At 43.9% G+C, this 26,054-nt stretch overlaps 1 protein-coding gene across 9 annotated transcripts in view; it reads left to right on the forward strand.

The window, feature by feature from the left end:
* PPFIA2 (PTPRF interacting protein alpha 2) overlaps positions 1-26,054 on the forward strand; it is a 409,727-nt gene that overhangs the window by 332,219 nt on the left and 51,454 nt on the right. For 7 of the 9 annotated variants that reach the window (XM_068276855.1, XM_068276856.1, XM_068276857.1 and 4 more), the window contains 5 exons: positions 1,482-1,563; positions 7,993-8,193; positions 10,706-10,768; positions 13,078-13,107; positions 23,824-23,999. In XM_068276855.1, the coding sequence (XP_068132956.1) occupies positions 1,482-1,563; positions 7,993-8,193; positions 10,706-10,768; positions 13,078-13,107; positions 23,824-23,999 (552 nt within the window). The remainder of the gene's footprint in view (positions 1-1,481; positions 1,564-7,992; positions 8,194-10,705; positions 10,769-13,077; positions 13,108-23,823; positions 24,000-26,054) is intronic. The other 2 variants (XM_068276859.1, XM_068276863.1) reach the window with 1 other exon arrangement.

Below are 26,054 nucleotides of genomic sequence, written 5' to 3' on the forward strand. Positions count from 1 at the left end.
TATTGATCAGCAGTTTTTGAAAACTCTGTGTACTAAAGATGCTATGCTTAAAGGGAAGGTCCAAGCAAAATAAAAAAAGAGTTTCACTTACCTGGGGCTTCTACCAGCCCCATGCAGCCAACCTGTGCCCTCGTAGTCACTCACTGCTGCTCCAGTCCCCTGCTGGCAGCTTGCCGACCTCGGAGGTCGGCGGGCCGCATTGCGTACATTTTTACGCATTTCCGCTAGTGCAGTAACATTAACACATACATTTTTACGCGTTACTGGTTCAATGCGTACGTTTTTACGCGTTGCACCACTAAAGCGTAAAAATGTATGTGTTAATGTTCCTGCACTAGCGGGAATGCGTAAAAATGTACGAGATCGGCAAGCTGCCAGCGGGGGACTGGAGCAGCAGTGAGTGACTACGAGGGCACAGGATGGCTGCATGGGGCTGGTTGAAGCCCCAGGTAAGTGAAACTCATTTTTTTATTTTGCTTGGACCTTCCCTTTAACCATTTAAAGGAAAACTGAGTGTTGGTGAGTGGAATTCCAGTGGATGGTTGGTTCAAGCAGTGGGGGTGAAGGGGATGGTAAAACCCTTTCCCCGACTGCATAACGCCTATAGCGCCAAAGGAGGCTCTCCCTGGACTGCCTAACGTCGATCGGCATCAAGTCCTGGGGGCGGAGACTAGCAGGGATCGTGCACGCACATCCCCGCTGTGGCACTCACAAACCACCTGCCATATCGTGGCTGGCAGGCTGAAAAAAAAAGAGAAAAACTGCCAAAATCACTTGTACAGATCTGTAAATGGCTCTCGGGGTGGGGGGGGGGGGGGGAGAGGGCGGATGGGCGGAGACAAAAAGAGACATTTTCATAAAAAAAAACAACAATAATATAAATGAAAATTCAATCAAACATAGCAGCAGCAATCAGGTGCCACCAACAGAAAGCTCTGTTGGTGGCAATAAAAGGGGGCAAGATTCATTTGTGTGTTAAGTTGTATGGCCGTGCAGCAAATTGTTAAAGCTGCAGTGGCCTGAATTGTAATAAATGGCCTGGTCAATAGGGGGACGGGGGTGTAAGCCTGTGGTTCTCAAGCAGTTAAATGGAGACCATCCCTTTGTCAGCTTAAATTAGCAACCAGCAAGGAGAGATTCACAGTCTGTTTGGGCAAGGGGGCATGTGGAAGCAGGTTGCTTAAGGCCTGAGCAAGCAGTCAAGGTGTAATGGGGCGGAGGGACACATTGTGGCACCTCTGCCTTGGTTGCTGGAAGAGCTTGTCTTGGTCCTGGATGCAGCTGTGAACTGTTTGCAGTGGCTTTTAGAAATGTTCATAAGCCTATGTAGTGACTACAACATCAAATCTATTTTTTCTAGCCTGAGAGCCCAAACATTTTGATTATCATGTGTGTTTACATAAAAGTGGTTATGAATTACTGCACTGTACTTTTTTCTAGAGAAAATTTGTTTTATTGTGTGTTTAAATCTATTTTTGCAGACACGAACTTCTTGAAGAGGCCCGTAGAAAAGGACTACCATTTGCACAGTGGGATGGGCCCACAGTGGTAGCGTGGCTAGAGGTGAGAACTTAAAATATTCTGTATATATAACTGTAAAAATATAGGAAATTCTGCTAAAACATCCATAAACAATTCAGCCAAATCTAGTAAAAAATGTACTGAACATTCACGGAACAATGGCATGTGCTTATACATAGATGATTATTATTATTGATTTATAAAGCGCCAACATATTCCGTGGCACTGTACAAAGTAAGAAACAAACATGGGGTACATAATAATGCAGACAATGGTGTACACCAAAATACAAGATACATAATTAGTGACAAAATACAAAGAATGATACAAAATATAGAATTGGTAATGACAGTGATAAAAGTAACATGATGAATAAAATGTGTAATGATTTCCAAGACACAAAGGGGGAGTGAGCCCTGCCCTTGCGAGCTTACAATCTAAAAGGAATGTGGGGGGGGGGGGGACAAGAGGAGGGGTAGTATGCAACAAATGTATAGAGGCAGTGTGTTTTAGGATACCTAGTAGGAGTGCAATTTGGTCTTAGAGCAAAGGGAAGTGGCCTAAGGTAGCACATATGCTTGTCGGAACAAATGTGTTTTTAGAGAGCGTTTAAAGGCAACAAAGGCTGGCGAGTGACGGATGTGTTGTGGGAGGGCATTCCAGAGGAGGGGTGAAGTGTGTGCGAAGTCTTGTAAACGTGAATGTGAGGAGGTGATTCTAGAGGTGGACAACCGAAGATCAACCGATCTGAGATTGCGATTGGGTTTGTATCTGGAAATTAGTGAGGATATGTACCAGGGAGAGAGATTGTGGAGAGCTTTGTAGGTTAGGGTTAGGAGTTTGAACTGAATCCTCTGGTTAATTGGCAGTCAGTGAAGAGGTTGACAAAGAGGGTCGGCAGAGGAAGATCGAGAAGAAAGATCAATGAGACCAGCAGCTGAGTTCAGTACCGACTGGAGTGGGGCCAGTCTGTTAGAAGGTAGTCCACAAAGTAGTATGTTGCAGTAGTCCAGACGAGAAATTATAAGAGCATGTATTAACATTTTAGTTGTGTCTTGAGTAAGAAAAGGACGGATGCGAGATATGTTTTTGAACTGAAGATGGCAGGAACTGGTTATGGAGTGAACACGAGGATCAAAAGAGAGAGATGAGTTGAATATTACCCCCCAAGCACCGAGCTTTGGGAACTAAAGTTATCGGAGTGTTATTAACATTTATTGTTACTTCAGGCGGAGAGGTGGACAGAGACGGTGGAAAAATTATTAGTTCTGTTTTACTCATATTAAGTTTTAGGAAGCGAGAGGAGATGAAGGAGGATATAGCAGACAAGCAGTCAGGAACACATTTGAGGAGGGAGTCAAGATCTGGGGCAAAGAGATACAGTTGTGTATCGTCTGCATACAGGTGGTATTGAAACCCGAATGAGTTGATTAACCTCCCTGGCGGTAAGCCCGAGCTGAGGTCGTGCTATGCCGCCGGGAGGCACCGCTCAGGCCCCTCTGGGCCGATTTGCATAATTTTTTTTTGTTACACGCAGCTAGCACTTTGCTAGCTACGTGTAACCTCCGATCGCCGCCGCTACCGCCGAGCCACCGCTATCCGTCGCGCCGCTGATCCCCCCCAAGACCCCGTGCGCTGCCTGGCCAATCAGTGCCAGGCAGCGCTGTGGGGTGGATCGGATTCCCCTTTGGCGTCAGTGACGTCATCCCGCCCCGTTGCCATGGCGACGGGAGAAGCCCTCCAAGAGATCCCGTTCTTTGAACGGGATCTCTTGATCTCCGTTCGCCTTCGGCGATCGGAGGGGCTGGGGGGATGCCGCTGAGCTATCATGTCTCGCTACGTGAAAATTATTATTATTATTTTTTTTTTAAAACGTATTTGCTGCCCCCTGGCGGAATTTAACAAACCGCCAGGGAGGTTAAGTCACCAAGACCGTGCATGTAGATGGAAAAGAGGAGGGGACCAAGGACAGAGCCTTGGGGAACCCCGACAGACAAAGCATGAGGAGAAGAGATCTGATCTGAGTAGGAGACTGTGAAGGACCTTCCAGAGAGGTAGGAAGATAACCATGTTACATAGTTACATAGTTACATAGTTGAGAGCAAGGCCTTTTATTCCTACATTTGAAAGTATTTGTAAGAGTAAGGTGTGGCCGACATTATCAAATGCTGATGACAGGTCAAGAAGGATGAGTATGGAAAATTGACCTTTGGATTTGGCTGTAAGAAGGTCATTGGCCACTTTGGTAAGGGCTGTTTCCGTGGAGTGCCAGACTGGAACTGAAAGCCAGACTGGAACTGATCAAGTAGGGAGTTAGCAGATAAATAATGTCTTAATTCTGCATGTATATGGCATTCAAGTAGTTTGGATGCCAATGGGAGAAGTGACACTGGGCGGTAGTTGGCAAGTGTGGTAGGATCTAGAGATGTTTTTTAAATAGTGGTGTCACAACAGCTTTTTTTGAGTGGGGACAGAAAGATGCCAGTGGAGAGGGACAGGTTAAATAGTGATGCTCTTGCAGGCATGAGAGATGAGGATAGTGGCGGAATGAAATGGGAGGGAATAGAATCCAAAGAACAGGTGGTTAGATTAGCTTTGGAGATTATAGAGGAGAGAGAATGTTCTGAGAGTGGAGAGAAGGCAGTTAGAGAGCAGTCAATGAGAGGTGTGGAGGTGGGATTTGAGGGCTGCATGGAGAATTCACTTCGGATTTTGTCAATTTTATCAGTGAAGTATGTTGCAAATTCTTCAGCTGATAAGCAAGATGAAGGAGGAGAAGGAGGGGGATGGAGAACGGAGTTGAAGGTGCTGAACAAGCGTTTTGGTTTGTGTAAATGGGCGGATGTTAGGGAAGAATGGTATACTCCTTTTGTTAACCCCGCCCTCTTTCCCACCACACAACACACCTTTAAAGCTATTCTTCTGTTTAATGCCATTCTCCAGTCCACAGCCTCTTCAGAAGACCCAGGTACAAATTGGCACCTCAGGGAGTTGAAGGTGTTAGTGAATCAAACCCCAAATCTCTATATTGTTCTACTTCATACTTAATCACAATAAGGCCTGAAACCCACTAGCAGTGCTCTTCTATGCACTTGTGATTTGAAAAGCTCTTGTTAATGTAATGCTAGGTGTGTGATCCCACTTGAGTCAATCACCCGTAGCCAAAATCTTTTTTTTTTTTTACATTAGCAAGTGATTTACAAAAAATAAGCATTTAGAAAAGCGCTGCTCGTGGGTTCCAGGCCTAATGGTGGTGGCTTTCTATCAAAATTTTAAAAAGAAAAAAATTCCCAAAGCTTGAAAGACTGCAACTAAGCTTATTATGTTTATGTATACTTTTTACTCTTCTCATGTTTGCATTGTTTTTCTCCATATGCTCCAGTTCCCCTTCTGATGATAGATATTCTTATCATAAATTATGGTAAAATGGTAAGAATATCTATCTGGTGGACACTGACAGTTATCTGCTAGAACCATTTCCTTCAGTACATGTGAGCCAAGTTGGAAGGGTTGTTTGAGTAATCGGGTAATAAAAGGGAGTGGACACAATACAAACATTATTATTTGTCCATAGTACTTTGTTCTGCTTAGCCTTCCCTACTTGCCTTTTGAGACAAATGTATATTTACACCTTGAAAAGTGGAGTACTGACTATCAAATTAAGATGCATTTTATACAAGTGTCTACAAGGATAGTCTGAAGAAGGCCTACTGGCCCAAAGCTTACTTTTTCCAATGGTTTAAGTTAGCCAATGTATGATATGATCCGATTCAAATCCTCTTGCCTTAACTGATGGCTATCACAGTATATTACTCTACTGCTACTAATATATATATATATATATATATATATATATATATATATATATATATATATATATATATGTACAGTAGCAAGTAAAAGTGACTTAGATGAAGATCAGATCACATTTTATGACCAATTTGTGCAGAAATCCATATAAAGGGTTCACACTCTTTTTTTCGTGCTACTGAATATCATTTGGAGTTGTTAATTTGTGGGATTATATGGATCGTTCCTCGGTACTCCATTTTGCATTTACCCAAGGCTTATCAAGGCATCAACAAATATCTTTATCAACAATATTCCATCCAATAATATTTACTAGCGAATCGTAAACCCTTCACAGGTAAGTAAGTATAAGTAAAGGGGGCATTTGAAGCTATTCAGAATCCAAATGATGAAATATGCAGAACCCCATACCAATCTACTGCTTAATTTGTTGTTACAAACATATAAAGAGTTCCTGAATCTGGTTCCTTCATCTCATGTTGATGTTTACTTATAGGGCTAGATTCACTAGGGGCTTGATTCACAGACAAATAGCATGCCTCATCAAAGTTAACACACCTTATCAGAGTAGCACAACAAACTTATGCCTCCTAATTGGCAATGACGAGAGCTCCACTCATTCTGCCGAGTCCCTGCGGATTCCCAGCGCTGTCTATGTTAGTTGATGTGTGTGGGACTCTGCTCACAACCCCCAACTGCCGACAGTGCAGGAAACAGGGCTGCTCTGACCCAAAGTCCAATGCTGTAGAAAGTGAGTTCCGCACGATGTCGGTAGAATCAAACGGCTTTATTGAATTAACACATAAGGGCTAAAACCATCACCACATGCTGACATGTTTCGGACGTTGCACGTCCTTAATCATAGCATAGGTGCAAGTGAGCAAGGGTGATCCTTAAAGAGAGTGGGACCACACCCAACAGCACATGCTCAAAGCTCCACCTTCACAGAAAAGTGCATCATAAAAGATTGGGCAGTGACCCAAACAATGTGATCAGAATAAAAAACATATACAAAAGTATGAATGCTTATGATTAGATACGTTACAAAAATACGCAGCAATAAATACAAAACAATATTGTATAAAGCAAACCAATAGATCAAGATGTGTGGTCCCACTCTCTTTAAGGATCACCCTTGCTCACTTGCACCTATGCTATGATTAAGGACGTGCAACGTCCGAAACATGTCAGCATGTGGTGATGGTTTTAGCCCTTATGTGTTAATTCAATAAAGCCGTTTGATTCTACAGACATCATGCGGAACTCACTTTCTACAGCGCTGTCTATGTTACTTGGATAGGGAGCGTTAACTTTGAAAAGGCATGCTATTTGTCTGTGAATCAAGCCCCTAGTCTTTATGAACAGGCGCTAGAGCATGAAGCATGTTACAGGCTTTGCGTTTGGTACATGGTTTTGCAAATTTTAAAAACCCAAAAGCAATAAAAGGAAAATAGTTTCTACTTAGAGGAATGCTGGTATTCAAATAAGAAAAAAAAATACGATATTTAACATGTGATACAAAATGTTAACCCTACATAGCAAGTTTCTTCCTGCTTCCATGTGTCCAAAGTAATTAGAGAGTTCTTTATTTACTGGAATTTATATGAGATGTGAACAGTGATGGCCCACACCATGCTCAGCTCAGTACCACCACCAGTATTCCCCAAAACGGTCTCACTGCAACGTGAAAAGAACACGTGTTTATCTAACTGGATTCAATGAGATCTGGCATTCTGGTACAAAAGGAGATAGTTGGAGCATGAAGGATACCCTGATAATGTAAGCATGTTTTTGAATCTTTGCCACAGAAATGATATAATGGTATACAGAATAACCTTAAAGCAAGTCCTTCTTTTTACAGAAAGTTACCCCCCTTCCCCCAATCCCCGTATATATTTTGGTCATGCCAATAAAGCTAATTTTAATTGAACTGAGCCGTTTAATCAGCAAGTGGCTTAACCATGTGTGAACTTTAAGTTCAGGATAGAAGAATGAACATTTGTATATATCTAACTTCTTCACAGTTGCTTAAAGTGAACCCGAGGTGAGAGTGATTATGGAGGCTGACATACAATATATTTTTTTTTTTTAAACAATACCAGTTCTCTGGCAGCCCTGCTCATCTATTTGGCTGCAGTTGTGGCTAAATCACAACAATAAACAAGCACGCAGCTAATCTTGTCAGATCTGACAATAATGTCAGAAAAACCTGGTCTGCTGCATGCTTGTTCAAGGTCTATGGCTAAAATATTAGAGGCAGAGGATCAGCAGGGCAGCCAGGCAACTGGTATTGCAAAGGAAATAAATATGGCAGCCTCTATATCCCTCTCACCTCGGGTTCACTTTAATTCTTAATGAACACCCTGATGAGATCACCATTTACTTAGGATTTATTCCAAATAGTTTTTGTCTACGGTTGTCCAGTCCATACAAAAACAAGGTTATAAAAAGTCATACAGTTATATAGTTTACCATGAAGTGTTCTGAAATACACTGTAGTTACCGTATATTTTCTTGAATAAGAAGTACAGTAATAATCCGTTCAAATGTTATAATTAATTTTACTTGGCATTTGAAACAACGGATTTTGTACTTTTTTGTTTCCTGTTCTTGACAATGCACTTATGTAATTGTTGTTTTTTTCCCCCTTGTTCTTCTTAGTTGTGGCTTGGAATGCCTGCCTGGTATGTAGCAGCTTGTCGTGCCAATGTAAAGAGTGGTGCCATTATGTCTGCGTTGTCAGACACTGAAATTCAGCGAGAAATTGGGATTAGTAACCCCTTGCATCGCTTGAAACTGCGCCTTGCTATTCAGGAAATGGTCTCGCTTACAAGTCCATCAGCTCCTCCAACATCCAGAACAGTGAGTAAGCTTCTTCCTGCAGCTAGCGAGATAAGCAGTATACCGAGCTCAGAAAACCATCTGCACGTTTTTCACTTTCATTCTACTTTTCTCAAGCAAATTTTAATATAACATCACCCAAGCTAACACATCTGTTTCTTCTTATTTTTTTCTTCAGTATACATGAAAATGGATTTTTTTTCTTAAGCTACATATTTGCATCTTTAAAATATACTGCACTTCAGAAAGATTTAAACCATTATGATCTTAAATTCTACAACAGTGTTTGCTGGCCCCATAGGAGATGCACAAAAAAAAGCAACATTAGTGTTGCGTTGTAAATGTTGCATTATGGGTCACACACTTTTGCAGTGCGTTACCTCTAAAGGCAGACGGTAACAGATACAGGGAAGCATACTTTTCATTGCCTGTAAGCATCACTGTACCTACTGTATGCGCCGTTAAGGCAGCAATAATGTGCATTGCAACTTTTTAGTTACGTTGGGTTGTAATTTTGCTTTGCAAAGTTAATGTTGCATCACAACGCAACGTCCCACTGTGAACCTAGCCTTTTTGTCCTTAAAAAAAATGGTACAAAGATTTATTGTTGAATTAACTGTGTAAGGGCTATGATAAGCGAAGGTGTCACAATAGTCTAGGCAGGAAAAGAGGTCAGGTACCTAGAGATGTTTTAGTAGTGTAGTAATGTTAATTTCTAACTTTCACATTTTTTTACGTTTCAAAATTCAGCTTTTTTTCCAATTATTTTTGTAATATTTGATAACTAAAACCTTCTCTGTCCATACAAAACAGTACCAAGATTTCCTGTTGGAATAATTACATAAGAGCTATGATCAGCAAAAGCGTCACTATATTCTAGACAGGAAAAATGGACAGGCACCGAGAAGTGTTGGTACTGTAGTTAGGCTAAAAGTATTTGTAAGTAAAGAGTGGTTGGGCTAATTATTTTAAATTCCGGGAAGTCTGCTTTAATTAGAACATACAGTGATGTTTTCATCCTGTATGTCATATGTTCACTTGATTACTAAAAATACAGAAGGATCTCAGTAATCCAGACCAGCAGTCCCAATAATTGAGACCAGCAGTCTCAACCTACCAGCACAAATTGTCAGCAGTACTCAGTGCTGAAGGCCAACTTCCTAGGCTGTTTGTGGTCTCTGCTGTGCTTAACAGTGCTCCCGACTGCCTAACACCAATAGGCGCGTGGAAGGTGGCAGCCCCAGAACAGCCTAATGCCAAAAGGTGTCAAGAATGGTGGGCGGGGATTAGCAGGGAATGCACACACATTCGATCTTTCCCAACCGTGACTTCGTGTTCAGCTAGCTAGCCGCGATTGTGGCTGACAGGCTGTGTAATGGCTGAAAACAGCGTACAGCGCTGCGATCTCCTGCAGCGCTGTACGGGGACAGCTCTGTCACTGAGCTGTCCCCTCGAGTGGCCCAAAAGATGATCGCCTCTCATAGGCTAATACCTATGAAAGCCAATCACAGTGACTGGCTCTCCATGGGAGGGATGTTGGGGAGGGAAATAGATAGAAAAATAAGTTGTTGTGTTTTTTTTATTTAAAAATAAATAAATAAAAATATAGCAGCAGCAATCAAATGCCACCAACAGAAAGCTCTGTTGGTGGCAAGAAGAGGGAGCTAAATTTTGTGCTAAGTAGTATGGCTCTGCAGCACTTGTAAAAAATAGTGTGGTCACTGGGTGGGGTGGGGTTACTATGTAAGCCTGTGGTCCTCATCTGGGGCTCCATTTCTTCCCACTATATTAATATACTTTCATTTACTGTATTTTAACATTTAATACAGAGTTTTTAGTACGCATATAGAGTGGGGTATAGTAGCTAGGCCTATTTCTAACATTGAGTCTCAAGCAACCAAAAAGCACACTTATTCGGCTCTCAGCTGATCTCACTTGCTGCCGGATAACCGAGACTCTACTGTAAATCTATGAAATTAAAGGTTAATGATTACGTTTCACCTGCTATTTCACTGACCGTATTTGTAACTACAAAATATCCTTATTTTACAGGTAACGTAAGCTCATTGTAGATACTAAACATTCAAAAATAAACAGATATGTTAGCCTTTCTTTTTATTAGAGATTACCAATTAGATGCGAATAATTTTGAGATATTTTACATTTTACACAAATTTTATACAGTTTAGAACTGGACCAAACAAACAAACAAAAAAAAAAAAAACAACAAAAAACTGCTGTACCCAATAGGTTCAATTCTGAGCTACATATATTTGTATAAAATTAACATATAATTTGTATCAACTTGAAGTTATTTGCCTCTGACCATCAATACTATACATTTAAAAGTTTAAATGGGTTAAAAATGTGTAGCGTGTGGGGGATTGTGGAACACGTATGTTGTGGAGGCACTCTGTATTTTTGCTGACTGTACTATTATTGCACTGTTAACTTACAGTGGTGCTGACTTTCTTCTTTAATGCTGCCTACCTAATATGGATCTCACCTGCACTCCCATGGGCCCTCTCATTAGCCATCTGGTAATGTATGGGTGACTCATGAGGAGATGGAGACTCTTACCGCTCCTGCCAAAACGGTACGTAACTTATATGGCATGTCTTAGTATTTACAATGTTTGTTGCATGATAGACAATGTTAAAGGGCTACTCCACTTTAGTACAGAAATCGTTATCACAGCTATAACATTATTTTGTAACTACAAACCATTACATACTACAATTAAACAATCACACCACAATACTGCAAATTGCATGCATTTTTTTTCAACAAGGTTGAACCCTGCATAACTCCATGGGGTGCATTTTTGTTCCCCCTAACAGGGATTCAGATCTACTGAAGCCAACTGATCAGCATAACAAGCAGACAAATGTCAGTTTTTTAACAGAGATAAATGGCCTCCCCTCACCTGAAGTGAGTAGTACCGTATATACTCGCATACAAGCCGAATTTTTGACCCCCAAAAAGGGGGTCAAAAGTTGGGGGGTCGGCTTGTATGCGAGTCTTCCCTGGTGGTCCGTGGTCCGCGACCCCCGCTACCCTCTGCCCGCTCCCCCCGCCGCCGCCGCTGCTATTACTTGTTTCGGCAGCGGCTTCCTCGTCCCCGGCGGCGCTTCCTCTTCCCCGCTCTCATGCCTCTATGAAGAAATCACAGCAGCGCGCCCGGCACTGCTGCTCTGATGATGCAGGGGGCAGGAAAGAGCGGTTCCCATGGTAACGGCGATGCAGATCGCCACTACAGGGAGCCGCGCTCTTTCCTGCCCCCTGCATCATCAGAGCAGCAGCGCCGGGCGCGCTGCTGTGATTTCTTCATAGAGGCATGAGAGCGGGGAAGAGGAAGCGCCGCCGGGGACGAGGAAGCCGCTGCAGGTAATAGCAGCGGGGGGAGCAGGGCACTATACCGGCCACTACCTACCTACACTGGGTACTATACTAGCTATACTGGGGCACTACCTACCTAAACTGGGCACTATACTAGCTATACTGGGTCACTATACTAGGTACTATACTAGCTATACTGGGGCACTACCTACCTATACTGGGTACTATACTAGCTAAACTGGGCACTATACTAGCTAACCTGGGCACTTTACTAGCTAAACTAGGCACTATACTAGCTATACTGGGGCACTATACTGGCTATACTGGGAACTATACTAGCTAAACTGGGCACTTTACTAGCTAAACTAGGCACTATACTAGCTATACTGGGGCACTATACTGGCTATACTGGGGCACTATACTGGCTATACTGGGGCACTCTACTAGCTATACTGGGGCACTCTACTAGCTATACTGGGGCACTCTACTAGCTATACTGGGGCACTCTACTAGCTATACTGGGGCACTCTACTAGCTATACTGGGCACTATACTAGCTATACTGGGCACTATACTAGCTATACTGGGCACTATACTAGCTATACTGGGGCACTACCTACCTAAACTGGGCACTATACTGGCTAAACTGGGCACTATACTAGCTAAACTGGGCACTATACTAGCCATACTGGGGCACTACCTACCTATACTGGGCACTATACTGGCTAAACTGGGCACTATACTGGCTAAACTGGGCACTATACTAGCTAAACTGGGCACTATACTAGCCATACTGGGGCACTACCTACCTATACTGGGCACTATACTGGCTAAACTGGGCACTATACTAGCTATACTGGGGCACTACATACCCATACTGGGCACTATACTAGCTATACTGGGACACACTGGGGGGATTACGCGGCCTGCACCAATCCAGCATTTCCTACCCCCGGCTTATATGGGGGTCAATCATTTTCCCATGGAAAAGTTGGGGGGTCGGCTTATATGCGGGTCGGCTTATATGCGAGTATATACGGTATATGGAGGCTGACACATTTATTTCATTTTAAACACCAGTAGCTCGGCTGTGCTGCTGATCCTCTTCCTCTAATAGTTTTAGCCATAAACTGAACAAGCATGTACCTCAGATTTTTCTGACAAGATTAGCTGCATGCTAGTTGAGGGGGGGGGGGGGGGGGTATTCAGACACTACTGATGCCAGAATGATCAACAGGACAGCCAGGCAACTTGTATTATTTAAAGGGTAATAAATATGGCAGCCTCCATATACCTCTCACTTCAGGTTCCCTTTAATACACAAGAATCAGAAAAAGTATCATAATCCGCTGCAGTGGTAAGTCCGTAGGAATCTTTCCAATGTGTAGACACATAACTTTTTAATCAGACATACAATCAAAGTGTGTGTGTGTGTGTGTGTGTGTGTGTGTGTGTGTGTGTGTGTGTGTGTGTTTCTCTACACAAGTTGTGGGAATGGCTAAATACTGAACTTTTATTTTCTTTTTCCATGCATTTCCATACTAACAATCTACTGCTGACTACATAGAAAGAGTCAGAAGAAGGGAGCTGGGCACAGGTATGAGATTAAATATTACTACGAATAAAAAGTACTTACAATAAAAAAAGGAAACTAATTGAACAGAAACATTTGAGGTAAAAAATGTTATTGTACCACCTGTTTAATGTGTTTTGAAATAAGCAAAATAAATATGCTCTTGATTGTTGTAGAAAATTCCGGTCTAGGCCAAACTGTGTTTTTAATATTTAGAAACATTTTGCCAGTGGTCACACAAGCTTACAGACATAACCTTAGAGGGGGATTTTTAAAGAGACTCCGTAACAAAAATTGCATCCTGTTTTTTATCATCCTACAAGTTCCAAAAGCTATTCTAATGTGTTCTGGCTCACTGCAACACTTTGTACTATCACAGTCTCTGTAATAAATCAATGTATCTTTCCCTTGTCAGACTTGTCAGCCTGTGTCTGGAAGGCTGCCAAGTTCTTCAGTGTTGTGGTTCTGCTATGCACTCCCCCCTCAGGGGGGAAAGAAACACACAAATGATCTCTTGAGATTCAAAAGGAAGTCTGTATACAGCCTGCTTGTGTATGGATGTATTTTCTATGTGTGGACATACTGTACATCAACCTACTTCCTGTTTTGGTGGCCATTTTGTTTGTTTATAAACAAACTTTTTAAAACTGTTTTTAACCACTTTTAATGCGGCGAGGAGCGGCGAAATTGTGACAGAGGGTAATAGGAGATGTCCCCTAACGCACTGGTATGTTTACTTTTGTGCGATTTTAACAATACAGATTCTCTTTAAGATGAGATCAGAAGTAAAGTAATATCCTACTGGTAGAAGGTAGGAAGGGTCAAGGAGGTGCAAATAATTATGCACATTCTGCACACAAATTTATGAAGTTTGACCATTTACTGTAAATCCCGCCAAGGTAGAATTATATGCCTTCTCATTGACTATCCCTAGTAGACTTCCTATAGCCATGACTCATTATAAAATGAGGTGTATATTAAAGCGGTATAAAACCCTGACATAATAATCGATAAAAACATGTTTTCCTACTTTTTATATGCCATACGGTTATCATATTTGCTTTTGGGAACGTATAATTTCTAAATGAATAATACGTATGCACAAAGTACACTTTTTTTGCTCTGAAAGTGGACTTTGCATTTTATTCATAACTGCTTCTAACGTAGGCAGTCCTGAGCCCCCTAAGAGTCCCTACAATGCTAGAAAATTTGCCACTGCTGAGCCATCATCCTTTGGAAAAATGTGAGATTTTGCAAAGTGAAATCGGAAGCCCTATGAAAGCCAATGGCAAAATTCAGCACATTTGCACCCCCATAACTCTGGTTGATTTATCACCCACCGACTTTAGCAGTTAATAGCAAAGGCCCCTTACATCCTAGCAACTCCAAATTTGCAGGATATGTTAAAAAGATAGTGGGAAACCATATTAAAATAAAAATTTTTTAACATTTTTATTTTTGAGGAATGCTCTGAGTGTGGGAAATCTGAAAAAAAATGGTGTGGGGTCCCCCTTCCCGAGCCTCTGTAACCCCTTGCCTCCCATGCAGGCTGGGATAGCCAGAATGCTGAGCCCTGGCCGACTGGGGCTTAGCACCCTAAGCTATACCAGCCCGCATGGTCCATGGTATGGGGGGGCTCTGGGGGAGAGGGGCGGCCAAGCCTTCCCCTCTCCCCCTTGTCCAATCCATGGACAAGGGGCTCTTCCCCACCTCCTGTGCCCCAGGAAGAGGTGGGGGCGACGACTCCTGGGGGGGGGGGGGTTCATGGTGGCATCTGGGGTCCCCTTTAAGAAGGGGACCCCAGATGCCCAAATCCCTCCCAGGAGAAATGAGTATAGGGGTACAAAGTACCCCTTACCCATTTCCACAAAGGGTTAAATGAAGAAAACCCACAATCACGAAAAAAGTCCTTTAATGTTCTTAATTAACCAGAAATACTGTACCTTAAAAAAAAATGTTCCCACGCCAATATCCTTGGTAATGATTCAACGAATACAGTATCCTCCAATCTTGCGATCTTCAATTACTTTGATTGAAGATCTCCCACGGCCGGCAATTAGCTGCTATAGCTTAGAATGCGTCCTGCAGACGCATAGCGCCGGCTCCCGCTGTCCTCCCCGCCTCCTCACCTGTCATCTCACCTAGCCTGGCACCTAGCAGCACCCATGGGTGCTGCTAGGTGAGGTGTGACAGGTGCAGCCAGGTGGGGAGGAGAGCCAGGAGCCTGCAGCTACGCGTCCAAACAGGACGCATTCTAAGCTATACTAACTGGCTCATGAATGAGCCGGTTCATTTGTATTGAATCGAATGAATCGGCTCCATAAGAGGATACTGTAATTCATTGGATCATTACCGAGGATATTGGCGTGGGAACATTTTTTTTTAAAGGTACAGGTACATTTTTCTAGTTAATTAAGAATATCAAAATACTTTGCTCGTGGTTGTGTTTTTATTTCATTTGTACCCTATACTCATTTCTCTTGGGAGGGGAGTGGGAATCTGGAGTCCCCTTCTTAAAGGGGACTCCCAGATTCTACCATGTACCCCCTCCCCCAGGGAGTCGTCGCCCCCGCCTCCTCCTGGGGCACGAAGGTAGGGAAGAGCCCCTTGCCCATGGATTGGACTCGGGCTCAGGGGGAGAGGGGAAGGTTTGACCGCCCCTCTCCCCCGGAGTCCCCCCATACCATGGACCATGCGGGCTGGTATAGCTCAGTGTGCGAAGCCCCAGTCGGCCGGTGCTCCGCATTCTGGATATCCCAGCCTGCATGAGGGACAAGGGGTTACAGAGGCTAGAGAAGGGGGACCCCATGCCATTTTTTTTTCAGATTTCCCACACTCAGACAGAACAGTCCCCAAAATTAAAAATGTTTAATTTTTTTTTTTAAATATTGTTTCCCACTATCTTTTTAACATATCCTGCAAATTTGGTGTTGCTAAGATGTAAGGGGCTTTTGCTATTAACTGCTGGGAAATATTTCCCACACTCTTTGACCGGCGTCATTTAAATGTATTGTTTTTTTTCTTTAAACTTTTAAAATCGATTTTCTCAAAAAGTATAAGGTCTTTTTGAAAAAAAAATTCCCCTTGCTTCCACTTTTCTTCTCAACATTACCTGCAAATTTGGTGATTCTGGCATTTAAGGGGGCTTTTCTATTAACCCTTAAAGTCGGTGGGTTTTGGGCGACGGTATCTGAATCTGGATTCGTGATCACGGGTTAACACCCGTGATCACGGCCGAATAAGTGTAAAATTCAGATCCAATCGAATTCGAAATCTGTATCGATCTTCGAATTCGAATTAGAGTTCTGGATTCATGAAAAACTACCTGTAATCATGGGTAAATTCGAATTTCGAGATCACTGGCGAGCAACCCTGATGGCTTACCCTGCTTCTGTACAAGTCCCAGCAACGTTAATTCCTATTCCCCCTCCAGGTCGACGTGGATGGTAGAGAATTATGTAATTCAGCTTCCAGCTATTGCTTGCGGCCGAATTACAGTGTTTTAAAAGTAACTTCAGTTCCGTCTTCTGATGGCGCTGAAGTTACTCCCTGTGCGCCGCTATAGCCATAATTCCTATTACCGTCTATGGTGGCACTGGCTGCTCCCAAATCTCCTACACTGGATACAACGTGTTCGATATTTACCACTTTTCCACCGGGGCGTAGAAACACAAACCATCCCTGGTGGTACCGCCGCTATGCACGCCGCTGCCGCCCGCACTCGTGCACGCCGCCGCCTGCTCGCCCGGAGATCAATGAAGGGGAAAAACCATTCCTGTTTGTTGATCTCAGCTAGTGTTGGGCGAACATCTAGATGTTCGGGTTCGGGCCGAACAGGCCGAACATGGCCGCGATGTTCGGGTGTTCGACCCGAACTCCGAACATAATGGAAGTCAATGGGGACCCGAACTTTTGTGGTTTGTAAAGCCTCCTTACATGCTACATACCCCAAATTTACAGGGTATGTGCACCTTGGGAGTGGGTACAAGAGGAAAAAAAATTTTAGCAAAAAGAGCTTATAGTTTTTGAGAAAATCGATTTTAAAGTTTCAAAGGGAAAACTGTCTTTTAAATGCGGGAAATGTCTGTTTTCTTTGCACAGGTAACATGCTTTTTGTCGGCATGCAGTCATAAATGTAATACATATAAGAGGTTCCAGGAAAAGGGACCGGTAATGCTAACCCAGCAGCAGCACACGTGATGGAACAGGAGGAGGGTGGCGCAGGAGGAGAAGGCCACGCTTTGAGACACAACAACCCAGGCCTTGCATGAGGACAAGAAGCGTGCGGATAGCATGCTTTGTACCACCATGCAGTCATAAATGTAATAAAGATAAGTGGTTCAATAAACAGGGACCACGCGGCAACGCTAACCCAGCAGCAGCACACGTGATGGAACAGGAGGAGGCGCAGGAGGAGAAGGCCACGCTTTGTGAGACACAACAACCCAGGCCTTGCATGAGGACAAAAAGCGTGCGGATAGCATGCTTTGTACCGCCATGTAGTCATAAATGTAATAAAGATAAGAGGTTCAATAAACAGGGACCACGCGGCAACGCTAACCCAGCAGCAGCAGCAGCAGCAGCACACGTGATGGAACAGGAGGAGGCGCAGGAGGAGAAGGCCACGCTTTGTGAGACACAACAACCCAGGCCTTGCATGAGGACAAAAAGCGTGCGGATAGCATGCTTTGTACCGCCATGTAGTCATAAATGTAATAAAGATAAGAGGTTCCATAAACAGGGACCGGCAACGGTAACCCAGCAGCAGCAGCAGCAGCAGCAGCACACGTGATGGAACAGGAGGAGGCGCAGGAGGAGAAGGCCACGCTTTGTGAGACACAACAACCCAGGCCTTGCATGAGGACAAAAAGCGTGCGGATAGCATGCTTTGTACCGCCATGTAGTCATAAATGTAATAAAGATAAGAGGTTCCATAAACAGGGACCGGCAACGGTAACCCAGCAGCAGCAGCAGCAGCAGCAGCAGCAGCACACGTGATGGAACAGGAGGAGGCGCAGGAGGAGAAGGCCACGCTTTGTGAGACACAACAACCCAGGCCTTGCATGAGGACAAAAAGCGTGCGGATATAGCAGCAATGCTTTTTGCCGCCATGCAGTCATAAATGTAATACAGATGAGAGGTTCAATAAACAGGGACCGGAAACGCTAAACCATCCCAGATGTTCATCGGTCATGTTACTTGGTTGGGGTCCAGGAGTGTTGCGTAGTCGTTTCCAATCCAGGATTGATTCATTTTAATTTGAGTCAGACGGTCTGCATTTTCTGTGGAGAGGCGGATACGCCGATCTGTGATGATGCCTCCGGCAGCACTGAAACAGCGTTCCGACATAACGCTGGCTGCCGGGCAAGCCAGCACCTCTATTGCGTACATTGCCAGTTCGTGCCAGGTGTCTAGCTTCATGCCTGGTTTCAGGTCCAGCGGTGCCAGCCACAAATCCGTCTGTTCCTTTATTCCCCTCCAAATTTCCTCCCCTGTGTGCTGCTTATCCCCAAGGCAGATCAGCTTCAGCAACGCTTGCTGACGCATGCCAACAGCTGTGCTGCACTGCTTCCACGATCCTACTGCTGCTGGTGCTGGGTTAGCATTTCCGGATGAGGTACAGCTTTGAGATGCGTTGGAGGAGAAGGAGTCAGAGAGGTAGGTGCTGCTGTTGTTATCCAGCTGTTTGCGGCGTGGGCAACACCCGCGCCGTAGCAGGTGAGGAATCGCTGCCAGGCTCCACAAGGTTCACCCAGTGCGCGGTAAGGGAGATGTATCGACCCTGGCCGAACGCACTCGTCCAGGTGTCAGTGGTGAGGTGAACCTTGCAGGCAACGGCATTCTTCAAGCTTCGGGTTATTTAGCTGACCACGTGCTCATGCAACTCAGGCACTGCAGAGCACGCAAAGTGGTAGCGGCTGGGAACAACGTAACGTGGGATGGCCACTGACATCATGCCCTTGAAGCTGTTTGTCTCCACCACTCGATATGGCAGCATTTCGCAGGCCAGAAGCTTGGCTATGCTGGCTGGCTGTTACTGCCACGGCCCGGGGGTCATTTGCTGGCAATTTCCTCTTGTGCTCAAACATCTCAGAGACAGACAACTCAACCGTAGCGCTGCACACCGAAGGGCTGTTGGTTGTTGTGTTTGATGAACACTGGGAGACCTCAAGAGCACTAGTCCGGAAAGTGACAGTGTCAGCATCGTCTGATGTTTGTGAATGTTGTGAACCACGCAATGGCTGGGCTACTGCTGCTGCTGAGGCGGGTCTGGTGGTGAGTCTGGTGAACCCAAGGGAGGCAGTGTTGCTGGTGGTACCCTGTCCTGCCGCGTTTGCCCACAGAGTGGGATGTTTGGATAGAATGTGGCGGCTCATGCTGGTGGTGGAGAGGTTGTTAATACTTTTCCCCCTGCTCAGGCGGGTCTTGCACACCTTGCAAATCGCCATGGTAACATCCTCAGTGCAGTCTTCAAAGAAAGCCCAGACTTTAACTGGCTGAGGACTCGGACCTCGTGCGTGATGTGCTGGTGCTGCTTAACCCACTGCTGGACGCTTGAGAGGTCATCCAAGTAATTATCTGGTCCTGTTCTTTTGGATCTGTGAGGGTTGTTGTCCTGGACAACATGGGCAGTATTGAGTGGGTTTTCTTGGGTGCTCCCCTGTGGCCTGTACGTGAACCGTCAGGGGAAACACCTCTTCCCTTGCCCCTCCCTCTTTCACCGGATTTCTTCCTCATTTCACTTATCCTTAAAGTACACGCTGACTGGCAGCAGTACAGTGGCAGTACAGAAATGCTATACAGTGGTGGGTGAGCGGTGTACCACTATTGTCAGCAGTGACACAGAGCACAATGCTATACAGTGGCGGGTGAGCGGTGTACTACTGTTCCCAGCAGACACAGAGTGGAAGTAAACACAATGCTATATAGTGTGGCTGAGCCGTGTACACAGAGTGGCATTAAACACAATGCTATATAGTCTGCTATATAGTCACCCCGAACAGGGTGATGTTCTGCAGAACCCGAACAGTGGCAAACACTGTTCGCCCAACACTACTGGGAGGGAACGCAGATTTTAGTACCTAAACACACGATACAACATGTTTTCCGGGGTCGGACTCTGAGGCACATACAGATGGTCCCGATCATCATCCTCATCATACAACTCTTCTCCTGAGTCTGACCCACCCACCACCTCTGCCACCCCAACATCCCCAGACACAGACCCCTCATCGTCCTCAACATTAACTTGGGATGCTGGCCTGAGCCAGACCTCCTCCTCCACATCAGGCCCCATCATCTCCTCAATGGCAGCCCTCATTAATCGCTCTGGCGACGGACTGATGGACACAACGTTCTCCTCCGGGGAGGGCTGCTGCTGACCACTGGCTGCTGGGGTGGATGTTATAGCTTGCGTGGGGCGTTGGCTGTTGCTGTTGTTGGGAGTGCTGCTCACAGCGGAGGTCTCTGGGGAACTCATGTTGAGCTCATATAGTGGTTGACGGTGAGTGGAGTATTACTGATCCCAGCAATATACACACTGACTGGCAGAGTACGCAATGCTATATAGTGTGGCTGAGCGGTGTACACAGAGTGGCAGTAAACACAATGCTATATAGTCTGGCTGAGCGAGCGGTGTACTACTGTTCCCAGCAGAATCAGAGTGGCAGTAAACAATGGTATATAGTCTGGCTGAGCGGTGTACACAGAGTGTCAGTAAACAATGGTATATAGTCTGGCTGAGCGAGCGGTGTACTACTGTTCCCAGCAGAATCAGAGTGGCAGTAAACAATGGTATATAGTCTGGCTGAGCGGTGTACACAGAGTGTCAGTAAACAATGGTATATAGTCTGGCTGAGCGGTGTACACACAATGCTATATAGTCTGCTATATAGTGTCAGTAAACAATGGTATATAGTCTGGCTGAGCGAGCGGTGTACTACTGTTCCCAGCAGAATCAGAGTGGCAGTAAACAATGGTATATAGTCTGGCTGAGCGGTGTACACAGAGTGTCAGTAAACAATGGTATATAGTCTGGCTGAGCGAGCGGTGTACTACTGTTCCCAGCAGAATCAGAGTGGCAGTAAACAATGGTATATAGTCTGGCTGAGCGGTGTACACAGAGTGTCAGTAAACAATGGTATATAGTCTGGCTGAGCGGTGTACACACAATGCTATATAGTCTGCTATATAGTGTCAGTAAACAATGGTATATAGTCTGGCTGAGCGAGCGGTGTACTACTGTTCCCAGCAGAATCAGAGTGGCAGTAAACAATGGTATATAGTCTGGCTGAGCGGTGTACACAGAGTTTCAGTAAACAATGGTATATAGTCTGGCTGAGCGGTGTACACAGAGTGTCAGTAAACAATGGTATATAGTCTGGCTGAGCGGTGTACACAGAGTGGCAGTAAACACAATGCTATATAGTCTGGCTGAGCGAGCGGTGTACTACTGTTCCCAGCAGAATCAGAGTGGCAGTAAACAATGGTATATAGTCTGGCTGAGCGGTGTACACAGAGTGTCAGTAAACAATGGTATATAGTCTGGCTGAGCGGTGTACACAGAGTGTCAGTAAACAATGGTATATAGTCTGGCTGAGCGGTGTACACAGAGTGGCAGTAAACACAATGCTATATACTCTGGCTGAGCGAGCGGTGTACTACTGTTCCCAGCAGACACAGAACAGTGAACAGAATGCTATATAGTGTGGCTGAGCGAGCGGTGTACCACTATTCCCAGCAGACACAGAACAGTGAACAGAATGCTATATAGTGTGGCTGAGCGAGCGGTGTACCACTATTCCCAGCAGACACAGAGTGGCAGTAAACAGAATGCTATATAGTGTGGCTGAGCGAGGTACACAGAGTGGCAGTAAACAGAATGCTATATAGTGTGGCTGAGCAAGCGGTGTACCACTATTCCCAGCAGACACAGAACAGTAAACAGAATGCTATATAGTGTGGCTGAGCGAGCGGTGTACCACTATTCCCAGCAGACACAGAACAGTAAACAGAATGCTATATAGTGTGGCTGAGCGAGCGGTGTACCACTATTCCAAGCAGACACAGAACAGTGAACAGAATGCTATATAGTGTGGCTGAGCGAGCGGTGTACCACTATTCCCAGCAGACACAGAGTGGCAGTAAACAGAATGCTATATAGTGTGGCTGAGCGAGGTACACAGAGTGGCAGTAAACAGAATGCTATATAGTGTGGCTGAGCAAGCGGTGTACTACTATTCCCAGCAGACACAGAGTGGCAGTAAACAGAATGCTATATAGTGTGGCTGAGCGAGGTACACAGAGTGGCAGTAAACAGAATGCTATATAGTGTGGCTGAGCAAGCGGTGTACTACTGTTCCCAGCAGTGACACAATGACAGGGGGGACCCTGGCTAGCGTGGCTGGAGCGCGAACTACCCTGCCTGCCTACCCAAAGCTAAACCCACAGACAAATGGCGGAGATATGACGTGGTTCGGGTATTTATTTACCCGAACCACGTGACCGTTCGGCCAATCAGAGCGCGTTCGGGTCCGAACCACGTGACCCGTTCGGCCAATCACAGCGCTAGCCGAACGTTCGGGGAACGTTCGGCCATGCGCTCTTAGTTCGGCCATATGGCCGAACGGTTTGGCCGAGCACCGTCAGGTGTTCGGCCGAACTCGAACATCACCCGAACAGGGTGATGTTCTGCAGAACCCGAACAGTGGCGAACACTGTTCGCCCAACACTAATCTCAGCCCCGATCATTGTAAAAAAAAAAGTTTCCCAACGTCCTGTAAGCGTTCTTCCGACGCTTACAGGTCGCATGAACAAAAAAGTACTGTGGCCATCTTGTGGCCAAATAGTAAAACTACATCCAAAAACATTTTCCATATATAAATACCTAGTTTTACATTATAGATTAACCCATTACCTCCCACACGCCCCAATTTTTATTTTATTTTTTGTAATAAAAAGAAAAAAAAATTACAATTAAAAAAAAGTACATAAATAGTTACCTTAGGGACTGAACTTTTTAAATATTTATGTCAAGAGGGTATAACCCTTTTACTTTATAAACTATGGGTTTGTAATTAGGTATGGACGCAAAACTGGAAAAAATGCACCTTTATTTCCAAATAAAATATTGGCACCAAACATTGTGATAGGGATATAATTTAAACGGTGTAATAACCGGGACAAATGGGCAAATACAATACGTGGGTTTTAATTATGGAGGCATGTATTAGTTTAAAACTATAATGGCTGAAAACTGAGAAATAATTATTTTTTTCCGTTTTTTTCTTATTCTTCCTGTTAAAATGCATTTACAGTAAAGTAGCTCTTAGCAAAATGTACCACCCAAAGACAGCCTAATTGGTGGCAGAAAAAAACAAGATATAGTTAATTTCATTGCGATAAATAATGATAGTTATAGACGAATGAATGGAAGGAGCGCTGAAAGGTGAAAATTGCTCTAAAGGTCAAGTGGTTAAGATCAGTTTTAGGGCTATGTTTTAAAGATTAAATTATATTATACTTTTAATTCAACGAAATCCTCAAAAAATAGTTTCACAGGTTACAAAATAAAAAATTGAATGGTCGAAACAAATTGTTGATGAGAAACTTTAGACATATTTGATTTTTTTTTCCAACAGTGCTTTATATTGATCTGTACTGTGGGCTAATATTGTAGTCCTATACTGCAAACCATACCAAAATCACTAATCACTTTCTGTATAAAATGTATTTCTCTAGACCCTGGCCTATGGAGACATGAATCATGAGTGGATTGGCAATGAATGGTTGCCCAGTTTGGGATTACCTCAGTACAGAAGCTACTTCATGGAATGCCTGGTAGATGCAAGAATGTTGGACCATTTGACAAAAAAAGACCTTAGAGTGCACTTAAAAATGGTGGATAGCTTTCATAGGTAAGTATGCTGAAGTGTGGATTGGTTATGTCTTTATTGCATGCTGATGACGTAGGTAGAGAAAGAAAGAGATATATGGCCCAATTCATTCAAATCTAACACTAGCGTAACTGTCAGGCATAAAATCAAATATAATTTCTGTATTTTTATCTTGTAAACAAGTAATAAGGATGCTTACCAGGCACTCCAAAAGTTAAAAATCACTATTACTTTTCTTCTCCATGAAAAGATCATTCCTCTGTTTCTTAGGCTCGTATTTGGTACATCTGCCATACAAAGGAAGTTGCAGGGCTTGCTAGGTTTTCTTTTTTTCTTCTTTACTTTCCCCTCAGGCATACAGTGGGATGCAAAAGTTTGGGCAACCTTGTTTGTCATAATTGTCCTGTATAAATCGTTGGTTGTTACGATAAAAAATGTCAGTTAAATATATCATATAGGAGACACACACAGTGATATTTGAGAAGTGAAAAGAAGTTTATTGGATTTAAAGAAAGTGCGCAATAATTGTTTAAATAAAATTAGGCAGGTGCATACATTTGGGCACTGTTGTAATTGTATTGATTCCAAAACTTTTAGACCTAATTATGGAACTCAAATTGGCTTGGTAAGCTCAGTAACCCCTGACCTACATACACAGGTGAATCCAGTTATGAGAGAGTATTTAAAGGGGTCAATTGTAAGTTTCTCTCCTCTTTTAATTTTCTCTGAAGAGTAGCAACATAGGGGTCTCAAAACAACTCTCAAATGACCTGAAGACAAAAATTGTTCACCATCATGGTTTAAGGGAAGGATACAGAAAGCTATCTCAGATATTTCAGCTGTCTGTTTCCACAGTTAGGAACATATTGAGGAAATGGAAGACCACAGACTCAGTTCAAGTTAAGGCTCGAAGTGGCAGACCAAGAAAAATCTCGGTAGACAGAAGCGACGAATGGTGAGAACAGTCAGTCAACCCATAGACCAGCACCAAAGACCTACAACATTATCTTGCTGCAGATGGAGTCACTGTGCATCGTTCAACCATTCGTCACACTTTACACAATGAGATGCTGTATGCGAGAGTGATGCAGAGGAACCCTTTTCTCCACCCACAGCACAATCAGAGCCGCTCGAGGTATGCTAAAGCACATTTGGACAAGCCAGCTTCATTTTGGAATAAGGTGCTGTGGAATGATGAAACTAAAATTGAGTTATTTGGGCATAACAATGGGCGTTATGCATGGAGGAAAAAGAACACAGCATTCCAAGAAAAACACCTGCTACTTACAGTTTATGGTTGTGGGGCTGTGTGGCCAGTGCAGGGACTGGGAATCTTTTCAGTTGAGGGATGCATGGATTCCTGGAGACCAATGTCCAGGAATCAGTGACAAAGCTGAAGCTGCGCCGGGGTTGGATCTTTCAACAAGACAACGACCCTAAACACTGCTCAAAATCCACTTAGGCATTCATGCACAGGAACAAGTACAATGTTCTGGAATGGCCATCTTAGTCTCCAGACCTGAATATAATTGAAAATCTGTGGTGTGAGTTAAAGAGAGCTGTCCATGCTCGGAAGCCATCAAACCTGAATAAACTAGAGATGTTTTGTAAAGAGGAATGATCCAAAATACCTTCAACCAGAATCCAGACTTTCATTGGAACCTATTGGAAGTGTTTAGAGGCTGTAATTTCTGCCAAGGGAGGATCTGCTAAATATTGATTTCATTTGTTTTTTGTGGTGCCCAAATTTATGCACCTGCCTAATTTTGTTTAAACAATTATTGTGCACTTTCTGTAAATCCAATAAATTTCATTTCTCAAATATCACTGTGTGTGTCTCATATATGATATATTTAACTGACATTTTTTATCGTAACAACCAACGATTTGTACAGGAAAATCATGATGATTAACAAAGGAGGTAAGTCTACCACTACCTCCTCTATTTACCAAGAATTTGGTTTTAAAGCTCATTTAGCTTCCTTTTATCCTCTGTTCTCCTGCATTATGATGATTAACAAGGTTGCCCAAACTTTCACATCCCACTGTAACTTATACAGCCTTTCCCTCCAGTTT

Source organism: Hyperolius riggenbachi, chromosome 3 (assembly GCF_040937935.1).
Source record: "Hyperolius riggenbachi isolate aHypRig1 chromosome 3, aHypRig1.pri, whole genome shotgun sequence".
In the NCBI taxonomy this organism is placed as follows: Eukaryota; Metazoa; Chordata; class Amphibia; order Anura; family Hyperoliidae; genus Hyperolius; species Hyperolius riggenbachi.